The sequence below is a fragment of the Trachinotus anak genome, unplaced genomic scaffold, assembly GCF_046630095.1.
Source record: "Trachinotus anak isolate AG129_WGS33_773 ecotype Australia unplaced genomic scaffold, CSIRO_AGI_Tana_v1 ptg000012l, whole genome shotgun sequence".
In the NCBI taxonomy this organism is placed as follows: Eukaryota; Metazoa; Chordata; class Actinopteri; order Carangiformes; family Carangidae; genus Trachinotus; species Trachinotus anak.
The window spans coordinates 14,751,294-14,764,382 of NW_027273863.1; the positions used below are offsets into that span (position 1 = coordinate 14,751,294).

General features: G+C 41.9%; 1 protein-coding gene across 7 annotated transcripts in view; it reads right to left on the reverse strand.

Moving 5' to 3' along the window:
* The window catches only part of znf521 (zinc finger protein 521), a 90,503-nt gene extending 79,119 nt beyond the window's left edge, over positions 1 to 11,384 (reverse strand). For 2 of the 7 annotated variants that reach the window (XM_071490836.1, XM_071490834.1), the window contains exons 1-2: positions 10,476 to 11,212; positions 3,205 to 3,261 (exon numbers count right to left, since the gene is read on the reverse strand). In XM_071490836.1, coding sequence (XP_071346937.1) covers positions 3,205 to 3,261; positions 10,476 to 10,515 — 97 coding nt within the window. In that variant the 5' untranslated portion in view covers positions 10,516 to 11,212. The other 5 variants (XM_071490838.1, XM_071490837.1, XM_071490840.1 and 2 more) reach the window with 5 other exon arrangements.
* Between the last annotated feature and the right edge of the window lie 1,705 nt (positions 11,385 to 13,089).

Sequence of the window (13,089 nt, forward strand, 5' to 3'; positions counted from 1 at the left end):
GCTCCTTTATCAGAGTGAGGGAGGCTGTCAGAAATAGGAGGACATTAAGATTGAATAACCTTCACACGGTTGCCGGCACCTCATTATTTAAAAATCTAAAACTTTTGCCGAGCACCCGCCATATATAGGTCACACTACATTCTAATGCCACATGTGCCTCCGAGTGTATCCTCCTCTGTGTGGATGGGATTTGGGGCTCTCCACTTAGACCGTCACATCCACTGATCCCCCATCATTAAAGAACGTCATGATCCGTCGACGAGCCTGTGAGCTTGACACTTGCCAGATTGTTAGCGATTGTCAAGAATTTGCATTGGTATGGAGTGGAGGGTGGGGGGTGTCTGTGTTCATATGGTCGAGACATGCAATTTGATTTACCTGCTTCAAGCCCCCCCCCAGATTCATATTAAAGACTAATTGCTGTTTAACATGTTGATGCATTTGATATTTGAAAGCAGATTAGTGGAGGTGTTTGTCAAAAGCCATCTCTCTTAAAATGTTAAACACAATACAAGCTCAAAGTGATGTGCTGACAGAAAAATGTTATCCCACCTTGTTACATGTTACAAAAAAAAAAAAACGTGCAGTATATTTATGAAAATTTTATGAAGCATGCTGAGATAAAAATAAGAGTAGCAGAGAGAGAGAGAGAGAGAGAGAGAGAGAAGGTGGCAAACAGTTACAGGAGGAGTAAGAACAAACAATGAAGACAACACAGAGAGCGATACATGAAGGAAGCAGCACATATAATCACAGGTATACAGACGCCATCATCCACCATTAAAATCTCTGCACCAAAAAAAGATATAAGCTTACAAAGAAGAATGGAAATCAAAGCAGTTGAATGAGAAACAGCATTTGAACATACCAAATGCTCCCTTTCCCTCTCTCACCCTGTCTCACTCGCTCTCTCACTGGGAGTGATAATATTGAACGGAGCGCCTTGCTATGCCATTAGTGCAGTAAAACATCAAAGGAAATGAATAATAGAGAATATGATTTTCTGAAGTGGTGGAGTGAAAGAGTCCTTTCCTCTTCCTGCTGTAGTGAGCCCTGCAGTACATTGATCTGTGGGCAGCCTCAACCTCAGCCAGAGCCAGAGTCTCGCACATCGCACCACTACGCTACACTGTTCTACACTACAGCACCTTGCCACTCAGACACCCCTTCAGATCTCTGTAACGGTTCTATTTGCCTCAGTCCACTCCACTTTGACAAAGCTGACACCCTCTTCCAAAAAAACAGCCTCGATCTGACATAGCCAAGAGCAAAAAGAAAGAAAGAAAGAAAGAATGAAAAAAGAAAGGGATGTATATATAAGAGAGAAGAAAAAGCACGGGGCATGTGGTTATAATTACACACAGGCAGCGCAGTGGTAAAGCCAAGCTGCAGATCTTAAGCCTGCTCGACACTCTCTGGGTAAAAAAGCGCACTGCCTCATTAAATCTCAGATATCACACTGTTCCTGCCCCTCTATACTATGCATAATACTGTCTATCTTGTAGAAGGCCTCTTTTGTTAGCATTTCTCCTTTGCCTTTGCAACATATCAAACATGAATGAGAAACAGGATGCAGGGCCTGCAGAACACTTGCAGAGTCACAGAAGAGCACAACTGGGGGTCGACTCATGAGTCAGATTTTGACACCGTGTCTGATTAAGCCCTTAGCTTGTCAGGAGTCTAATGGCTATTGTGGCCGTGTCCGTCAAAGTGGCAAAATGCATGAAAAGCAGGTAAGCTTTTCAATTTGATGTTGAAAAAAGGGTTTGTCTGAGCGATGGTTACACCATAAGGATGGATTACTGCTGCCATGGTAAAGACCATGTGATATACAAGCGGTGAGGAAACATTTAAAAAAAAAAAAGAAAGAAAAAAAGTTGGAGGTGACAAATTGGCAAACAGCAAGAGAAATCTCACATCCTCTTAAAAGTTTACCGCCACAAACAACTCTTTTCTCATTGACCATTCGTCAAGCTGCATCCTGAGAGGGGGTTAAAAAATAAATCAGTCAGACGAAGTCAAATGAGGAAAGTGAGAAATTAATTTGTGCGCCCTCCTGATTTCTCCACAGGCAGACATCGATCATGTGGCGGCTGTCTCCCCTCACTCTGGAGATAGAGATGGTGGAGGGATGGGGAGAGGGGAGATTCGTGTGTCTGAGGGGGTCGTTGTAATCAGGCACACTCATTAGCTCTGCTTTGGCTCTGGATGACAGGAGGTCTCCGAGGCAAGTCTGCCTCTTACGCCCAGTCCTTCATCCCTTGAGCTGGGGTTGGATGGGCTAAGGAGGCAGTTTCTTTCCACAGAACCACCCACCAATACCTATCAATACACATTAACACGGCAGCGGATAGGTGTTACTCTGCTTTTTGCAGGGATGAGCAAACATGTGAAAAGTTTCTGATCAATTATATGGCAAAGGGTTGATTGAACACATACAGCTGAAAACACCACATCAGAAAGAGAGATCACAAACAAAACTGAGAACACCGTCGTCATAAGCAGCTGAGAAAAGCAGGAATCTATTGCAGTGGTGCATGCAGCTCCTGTATTTCACATAGGAGCACTCAGAAAGCTGTGGGTAAATGCTGGACTAATGTGGCAGCCTAGGAGTAGCCAGGGTCCCCAGCCTGCTGGGCAAAACCATCCATATCGGGTTTAAAATAACCACACCTGAGACTTAACCTTTACCAGAGACAAATGAAATGAAAATATACAGTGTGGTGCATCAGGAGCAGGCTTCATTCATAGGGGGCTTTCTGCTAGCCTGACCTGAATTACCGCTCTGTTCCTGGAGGGCCACTGTGAATGGCACACGTGGAGACAGGACACATTCATCTGGGTAGCTCTATTCTACATCATACAGAAGGCTGGGAAACAAAGAGTCTAAAAAAACGTCAGGAACACACAGAAACACAAGGACAGCTATAAGCACACCTGCATGAATGCACGCACACAAACATACAAACAAGAGCTTATACACCGCTCGACCCCTCGATAACAAAAACACATGCAACCATGCAGTTTACAGTATGAAAACCTCAAAAACAGGAAACACATACTTTCTATCATTCGGAACCCAACAAAGATTTTACAGGCAGACACACAAGCACGCACACACACACACACACACACACACACACACACACAGACACATGATCCACTTTCCAGCCGAAAATGATGAAATATGAAATGGAGCATTACCGCTTGGAATGGCAGTCTGCCCGGGACTGTGCTGGTCCTCTGTCACATTGTCTTCTACTGCCAGAAAAAGAGAGAGGGGGGTTGGGGTGGAGGGGAGAAAAAGAGGGAAAGAAACAGTTAACAGTGAAAAACAAGTTAGACACATTGAGATTTCCTTCTTTTTTATTATTTACTATTGAGATTTTCTGTATGGAAACTCCAGGAGATTTCAACAGCTTTCGACAGCTCAACCTGTGGTTTGGGAATCCACGCAAGCCTTTCATATGTATGAGGTTTGGCAACAAGGCAAACAGCCACCCACGTAAATAACATATTGGACTGGGTAATGACGTGATGAATTATGAACGTCTCCCATGACACGTCCTCCCAACATCAACAGTGACCAAGTGAAAAACACCTTGATGACTGCATTAGTGAGAAGGTTGTATAGTACCTTGGTTAGTGGAATTAGATGGATATCAAAAAGAAGATTTGTAGACGCCAGGACAGATATGGACCTTCCGAAAACTGTGATCCAAAGTTAAATGCAAAGAAAAAATTACAAGATTTATAAGATATATATTCACACTATGTGTCGTAACAGCCAAAGCAGCTGCAAAGTGCTTTTGCTCTTTAACAGGATGGCGGTTGTGGTGACGGCTTGATCAGCACTCAGATCTGCTCATTAGGTCCACTTTTGACTTTTTCTACAACAGCACTGGCCTTGAAAAACACGACTTCTGTTTAGTAAAAGGTAGGAACCTCTTACATTGGAGCCTTTTTGGAACTGGTGAGAATTCCTTGTGGCATGTCAAGGACAAGAAATGAAATGGATTTTAACAGCGGGAAGAGAACAAAAGAGTCTCCCACCTGTTCCATGTAAAATGAGGGTCTCACTGAGGACTTCTTACGCCTCTGCGTTCCACCCCTGCAGTTGAAATGCATTCTCCATTGTGTCTTTTCTTTCTAGCCTTTCATTTTCCTGGGCAAAGAGGAAGGGGGAGTCTGACAGGACCTCCCAGTAGGGGAGTGTGGCAGTGACTGCCAAAGCAGAAACTGGCGCACTTTTAAAATCACACAAAATATCCTGTACTTTGCATAATTAAGGCAAGATCCTATGGTGGCAGAAGCCTATCCCTCAGGGGAGCACGAGTCAGTGTCAAGCAGGGTGTCAAACCTCAGTGAAAAATGAAGAGGAAAGTGTTGAGCTGTTTTTTATGAAGACGGCAAACGACGGAGCAGCTATGTTTTGCTGTCGGGCCTAGTCCAGCCAAAACTGAATTCCTGAGGAATTCCTCCAAGAGGATTTTTATTCCCAAAAAACTTCTACAAAGAAATGTCAATAATTATTCAAATATGAGTCTCTGATCAGAAATATTTCCCTTAGCAACAATTATAATTGATTCACTGAAGAAATATGCTAAACAAATGGTCATGGGTCTGGCAATTAATTAGCTAAATCAATTAAAAGTGATGGAACAGACATATTTGGACACCATGGAGGTACATCCCTCAGAGCCACCAAAGAGGACTGTTGCAGCCAACACAGAAACCTTGTCCTGTTAAAGGAGGCCTTAGTGACTGACGCCCTGAGAGCTTAATGAGTTTCTCCGGCACTGTTGAGCGCCTTGCATCTAGGATCATTTAAATGGGCTAGGGATAGGGGGTCCTAATAAATCCCCCATGGTTCTATCAGAGATTGGTGGTGGGAGCTGGAGTTTTTGTTTTGATTACCATCCCTGTTGGTGAGATGAGGGAGTTGAGGCAGAAAATTCTATTTTACAATGCCATAAGAACTTAAACATAACGGCAGTTTGTGATGATTTGTCACCACTGTGAACTTATTAAAAGTTTTGTCATTTAAAGTAAACAACCTCCATCACGGTGCAAATTCTTTTCTCATTTGCACCTGTCTTCTAGATAATTAATAGCTAGCTAAGAGTGATCATAGAGGGTGAGCTGTCAGGTAAGGGCACACTCCTGTGATGCTTCATACTAGCTGGACATTTGATCAACAGTCATAACACAGTACAAATACAAATAGCCGGACAGTTTTAATTAATATACTCTAAGGCTCATGATCACCCCATAATGACTCTAACTTCAACTGAACATACCTCAGTCCACACTGTTATTAATGCGTCACCGCTATCAGTTAATTAATGTTTGACAAGGTACAGTGTATCACTCAGTCGGTGACAAACTGTAATCATGCTGCTAGGTTTTGTTGATACAATACCAAACACACTTGGGACTATTTCAGCGCTGCTCCTTTGATTTTTCAAAACGCGGAGCAGGAAAAACATAATCCCACAACAAGTGGCACAGCATTAAAGGCCACTAATTAACACACTGGCCACACACAAAAATGAACGTAGTAACTGTCATTAAAATGTGAGTGACAATCCCCAAGACGGGACATTTCCTTTTTCAGCATGAATTAATTGACTACAGATATGAGAGCAAAAACAAGAGGCAAAAACAAAACATGAAGAAAAAAACAAATTATACTAAACAAAACAAAATTTATAAAACAGATTGGTCACCACATGCACAGACTACGAAATATCACAGCCGCAAAAACTAATGATTTAATAGACATGAATAAGCAAAACATGACAAACTCAGCAGCCTGGACCTTTCCTAATCCATCAAACGAATTCCTGCTGTGTAAGAGAATAGAGTGAAGTGTGTGTAGACAGTACGCACACAAATGTGTGCATATATACTGTACATCTTTTGTGCTTTTAAAAGAGCTTTGCCACATATTTGTGTGTGTGTCTGCTTGTGTGTATGGGTATCTCGCAGCACTTCTCATACATTAAGAAAAAAAAGCCCTGAGTGTGTTCTTGGATATGCGTGACTCATCTGCTTGGTTACAGCCAGCTTGGACGATACAGTGCCGAACACAATGGCTGTGTAATCCGCCCTGACTGACCGGGAAGGAGACGCTCGCCACAGGGACTACAACTCAATTTAGCTCAGGTCAAGAGGTCAACCCTCCTCAATTAGGGATGGGAAGGGAGGGAGGAGGACACACACTGCACATGAATAACTTTCTTAATGAGCATTATTTGAACTGGTGATTAGTGTCATAAATAATTTGCAATAGAGGAGCATGTTAATCAGGTTGCATAATATTTGTAATCCTTCATATATTGCCATATACTGTAAGCAAATCATAAGAGCACCTATTCTAAAAAATAGCACTCCACTAGTAGCAATATTTTTAAAAATGCCATGAATCAATAATCCCATTACGCAATTATTGCAAATTTAGCTTCCAAAAAAAAAAAAATAAATAAATAAATTAGTGCTATTTATACGGGCAACGAGACAGATTCAAATAAGCCCAGCGACGTATAATTTCATTTGCAGCAGTGGTGGGAATCAATCATTGTCTCTGAATCAGAACTCTTTCTCCATGTGGCAGACAATCCATGACAACAAGAGAGACACATGCCATGGTATAAGAAGAGATATCGGCCAGCTCCCGCGACACCCAGTCCAACACACTGAGCCGCATGTCAAGAGCACTGACAGCCGTGCTAATGGGATTTTTCTACGGCTCCATCATAATTTCCTTAATGATAATACTAACCATATTTTTGTGTCACATTAGAAAAGTGTTAATGGGTGTTATGCCACAGATCATTAATTGTGAACAGACTGGAATACTGCAGCTAACTATAAACCAGGAATGACGCAACTGTTAGTAGACATTTTAATAGGGGAGAAAAAATAGACTGGCACTTCTCTGCATTTGTAATTGTTCAAATTAAGAGGACGCCTTTATTACATTTAACTTTAAACATGATGACTAGAGTGTGTGTATGAAATAAAGAAATGAATGAGTTTTTGAGTAGTTTTGTCCTCGCAAAAAAACTCAAGCTTAAAGGTACCATCACTTTTTTTTTTTTTACTTACACAAGTCAGGACTGAAAGGGGGAGTGGTTATGCATCTGTGGGCATAACGGACAGTCAAGTTTCTTTTTAAAAAAAGCTTCAAATTATGACAAATGTGGATAAAAAAAAAAAAAACATAGCTGTTTTAGTTTTCCTTGACACGTCAAATTTCAGTTGCAGTTTTATTCAGAGGAAAATAAAAATGCATGAAAATCTGTGTATGTCTGAGCAGAGGAATTTTAACCTAAAACAGACTTATTATATTGACTTTGTTTTTAATGTGCCCTTCACAGATTTCATAAATGATCTGTGAGGTTTATATTTAAAGCGTAAATATAATATTTCCTTTCATGTACAGCAAAGCTAAACTCCAGTGCTCACTCATATGGTGACAAATTTCAGCTCCGCAAAAACATCAAATATTTAAGGTATACATGACACAGCAATGATTTCATGACAACCGCTGTGCTTAAAGTAAATGGCCCAGAAAATATATTTATATATGCAGATGACAGACCTGGAAACTTCCACCTCAGCCAATAAACACATCGGGACTGAAGCTTGAGAGTGTCATTTGTGCTCCGAATGAAAATATCAACGCAGCCTCACATTATTCAGGAAGTGCTGTAGGACAGGCAACGTGGCAGTCATCACACGCTACATGCAGGATTTGGAGTGAGATCCTCCTTCCTCGCTGCTCACCACTGACTGAGGCAATGTGCTGACCCAAAGCCTCTGCACATCAAAACAAAATTACAATGTGCCTACAGTTGAGAAATGTAGAAGGCTCCGGATTGAGTAAATGTCAGTGGCTGGGGTGAAGTGTTTGCATATAAGCGAATGATGTATGGTCTTGTCCTGTGCCATTTATTCCCCCAAGCAATAACGTAGCCGGATCTGTCTCTCAGACTTAATTGAAACGGGACTTGTAATGTTGCCCTTTTCCTCGATGGGACCAAAAACATAACCTCTGACTCCCACAAGCAGCCAAGACTGAGGAGGTGTGTGTTGTGTGTGTTGTGTATGTGTGTGTGTGTGTGTGTGCGCGCGCGTGTGGGATGCACAAGGGAAAAAAAAAAAAGAGTGCCAACTGTCACAGCATTATTTTCTCATCTCTACACACACTCCATGTCAATACTATCCATACCAGACCCTCAAACGCCGCACATGATGCCCGTTCTACCTTCCCTCTCTGTTCCATCGGCAACTCTATTTATTTTTCCTTCTGCAGAACAAAGTGTTCTTTCTGTGCAATAAAAAGAGCACCATCCACATTGACCACCGCTTCAAGTCAGCAGAAGACAACCTATAAAAGTGAAACCTGAACTCTGTAACCCCACTCTGTTTCGCGAAAACATACAGTGCATGCAGACACAGGCTCACACACACAAACATGTACACGAAAACACAAATTTAGAGCTGTCACTTTTGTTTCAAATAATATAGTTTTTAAAAAGCCTGCAACTAAAATGATAATTCCTGTCTTCTACAAACAAAGGTGGGGGATGCAGCGTCAAGCAACTATTTAAAAAAAATGACAAGGAAAGTTATTGTGGACATCTGTATAAGTGTATCTGTCTCCCTGAGGAAACAGATAGACAAAGAACAATAAATAACATCTGCCTGGCCTTCCTTGGGCCTGATCCAAAACAGGGAAATATCTATGACGTATCTGCATTTCTGCTCCGCTTGAGCAGTCAGAATGAAGACATAAAAGTCGGGATGTTTTGTGCGCTACATTTTTCCAATTTAAATTTTAGAGACAATAACAAAACAAACAATGTCATCATTCTGACTTCATTTGCATACTGATATGCTCACTCTCTATCCCTCTCTGTCACACTCATAGATGTACACGAATCTTAACAGATGTTCTTCTGAACGCACACACACACACACTCTTTCACACACACACACACACACACACACACACACACACACACACACACACACACTTGTAGCATGCAGGCATGCTGGCAGGAGACGATTATATATAAGTGATGTGTCTTTTGAGAATAGCAAATGTCACACTAACTAACAAAAAAAAAGAGAAAAAAAAACAGTCAATGCCAATCTGCTCTCAGAAAATAGGAAATCTATGTATAGAGCTGTTTACTGTGAATAGAGCAGTGCAGGGCTGGAAACAGAATGTGACAATTTTTAAGATGTGCATGCACTCACATTTCCACCCTCTCCTGGGTATTGATTTAAAATGGTGGCTGCATGAATGTACTACCGCAGACCATGTAATCTTCCTTTGAGATGAAGACTTCCGAGAACGAAAGGGGGAGAGAGAAAGGGGGTCCACAGACCACAAGCTGGGAATGTGAAATTGTGGACAATTATTTGCTGAGCAAAATACAATGCCTGCCAGATGAACTGGAGCTCAACCTCCATAACCCAGCAGCTCCCCCACCAAAAGGCTACAGAGAAAAGTAGTGCATGAATAAGTGTGTGAGAGAGAGTGCTCCCTCTCCCTCTTTCGCTTTCTCTCTCTCTCATTCCGTCTCTATTTCTTTCTCCCTCCCCCTCTCTCACCCGCTCACACATGCACATGTGCACTCAGACACAAATACACAATCAAATTACCACCAATCCAACTGATTCAAAAAGGAGGCGAGGAGGAAACAAAATAAAGAAGAAGAACAAAAATCATGTGTATCATCTACTGTGTGTATACTTGACATGCTGCGCTGAGATTTACTGTGAAATAAAAAACACTACTACTGTTGCTTTGAGCTGATAGCTGATAAATCCAGATGTTTGCAACTTACTAATGGACATGTCCAATTAGCACTCAGCACTTATCCCATCTCTAATTTCACGTTAAACTGTTGTACACATACATCACAGCCACCCCCCCCCCCCCTCCACAACATACGAAATGTTTCCTCCTTAGTTTCTCAGACGAGGAGGGGGGTGTGTGGAGGGGGGGGGGGGGATCACGTGACTCTGCACCCCATTCCATCAGACGGCTTAAGTTCCGACCAGGAGCGTCTTTAACACATCCAGATGTTTGCCGGCGTCGCGCTGCACTGTTGCTCTCTGAATGATCCATGCCCTGCCCTTGCACTTTTTAACTATCATTACAATACAGTGTGAACTGAAAGCGACCAGCCCCCCCCCCCCCCCCCCGCCACCCCCCCACCCCACCCCACCTCCGATACTAAGTACGTAAGAGCTATATGCAGTCGATTTCATGCGCAAACATAAAGAGGAAGGACACTTCCAAAAATGCGTAAAAAAAAAAAAAAAGAGGGAAGACAGTTACATTTCAGTGAGCGATAAGTTCAGTTCATGCTCGTCCAGACTTGTCATCACCTTAAAAATGAAAAAAAAAAAAAAAAATTGTTCTGAGAGCCACCAAACACAGGCTTATCACTTACCTTTCAGTGATCTTGGCTTAGCTTGCTTGCGGCGCGACATCCTATAGAAAACGCTGAAGTTGCTCAGTTTCTGTCTGACAATTTGCGTAAAACGGGATAGTCTAAAGGTGTAGTCTCTCTAAATTCCACTGGCCGAAATCGCGGCTGCCTGTTTACCATTACAGAGAGATGCAACTTAGCCCCTGCCGCGCGGTCTCAACACGAGTTCTTTTTTTTTTTTTTTTTTGCTGTTATTTTGTGATGAGTAGGTGGATGTTATAAAATCCAATTAGCCCGATCGGTATATAGGCGACACTATTTAGTAGTTGAGCTGGGTATCGGGCAAAGTGTGAGGGTCTGGTTATCCCGTCATGCGCTTCCATTCTCCGGGAAAACACACACGCGTGCAGGCATGATGTTCGTTTAGAAATAAAAGCGGAATATTTGCTTTTCGCCTCTCATCTCAAATGCATCCGCGTAAGAAAGACATCAGCAAAACGCCTCCTGTGAGAGTGCAAAAAAAAAAAAAAAAAAAAAAATGCAACAAAACCAAAAATAAAAAAAAAAGGCGGAAAAATGATAATTACACTTTTCACTTCATATCCACCTAACAGCATCAAAACTATTATAGACTCTTCCTTTTCTCACTCCAGTCAGCTAATCATGAATTAGGTTCGGAATCTGATCTAAGTCTGCGTCTAAATTGTTCTTAAAAGAGGATGAAGAAGCAGAGAGAAGATGGAAGCTCCCTCCTCATCACAAACCTGCAAGGTCTTGGACTGCGCTGTCGCTCCGGTAGTCCACATAATAATGGAAAATGGAAGCAAGGCCCCCAAAGCCATCAGGATGGCTCCAGAGGGGGCCCCTACCCCGCAGGGACTCGCTCTGTACGTAATCACTGAGGAAATCATTGTCAGCCTGCCTGCACTCACACACAGACAGAGAGGCATGATTAAAATCCTAGGGATCATGGCAAGATGCGGATTGCTGGATCTGCTGGTCCCCGGATCCGGAGTCGAACTCTAAACCCAAAGTCGGCTTGCTCACCCTGGCGTCTCCTCTGCCTCAGCTCGCCGTCGGCCACTCTCCGTCTACGGCAGACGGACTGGTCCCCCTTCTGGTAGAAATGGTTAAGCAGAAAGACATTTTCTGTGTGGCAGTTGACATATATGACATCTAATGGCACACAGAGAATATTGGGATGATCAGTTTATGTACAGATTAGATTTTCTTTTTTTTTTTTTACATGCACTATCAATCAGAGGAGGAGTTCATCCCACTAATTATGTGTGTGTTATTTATAAAGAAGTATCTATTTTCTCAGGTTTAAAATAATATTTCTGGTTATGTCAAAAATAATATAGCCTCTAACCTTTAATATTGTTCTTGAAGAAATAGTTTGTTTATTTATTTTATTTATTTATTTTTTACCTAGTTTTCATTACAGGTGTAGTTCAGTATTAAAATACCAGACTAGTTTCAGCCTGCAAACTTTGAAGCTATTTAATTGGCATGTCTGTTATTGTGTAAAAACATCATACAATCTTTCTTTCTTTCTTTCTTTCTTTCTTTTATCCCTCATCAAAATGTTCACAACAGTGCGTGGGTATACACCCTCACCTGCATGTGGATGTCCAGGCCCCCCATACTACCCCTGCTATGTGAAAATGAGATCCAGAGAGGAGTCCTGCAGTGGGCTTCTCACTCTGCACTCTCCCCCCTCCGCAGCCTGAAGGTAGCCTCTGCCAGGGGCCCCATCTAAAAATCACAGTCACGCAACCGCTTTTTCCACTTTTGATGCATTTCTATTCTGGCGGTTTCACAGAGACAGATGTAAGAGGAAAAGCGAGGTTTTCACTGCAGACCTATAGGGAAGGAGAGGCAGTCGATAGGGCAACTCCCAAATACAGGCTGGTGTAGGAGAAGAAAATTAACAACAACCTTTGATAGCCTTTACTGTGCCAGAATCTAACTTTGTTAAAGAAAATTCACTATAAAAGTTAACTATAACTATAAAAGTTAATGATGTGAGTACATAATAAGGCTGCACTTATTCTATAGGGTATTCCCACCTTTTACTTTGGAGTTCATAATGAGGCCATATACTGTTACAGACATCTAAGGTAATCACCTGGCCCAAAGTAATCTAAATGTAATAGAAAATTCGGAGCTACAGATGAGTTGACAGCCATTACCTGAGCCTTTAAAAAAAAAACAAACAAAAAAAAAAACCCCAAAAAACCTTTGTTATTTTGCATCTCTCTCCCGAATCAGTGGTAGATGTGAGAATTTAACATAATAAGTGGGGACATATGACCTACATATGATGTCAAGGCTGTTTGCTCAATTTGTATCTTGTAATTTAATCCACACCCATTGCGTTTGAAATAATTTCCCCACCCACAAGCTGCCATAAAATGAGTGCAAAAGATCAATAAAACAGAGTATGACATAGATTGACGTGATGTGCTTTGGTAAATTCAAAGCCCTCAAAAACTACAGTAAAGCTGGTAAACACACACATATGAAACATCTATTTGTAGGTGCTTGGAGTCTGTCAGGAGGTCTCAGCTGCCTTAAAACTTCAATCTTAACAATGCTCCAAAGTCCCCCCCCTCTCTCTGTCTCAGCACTC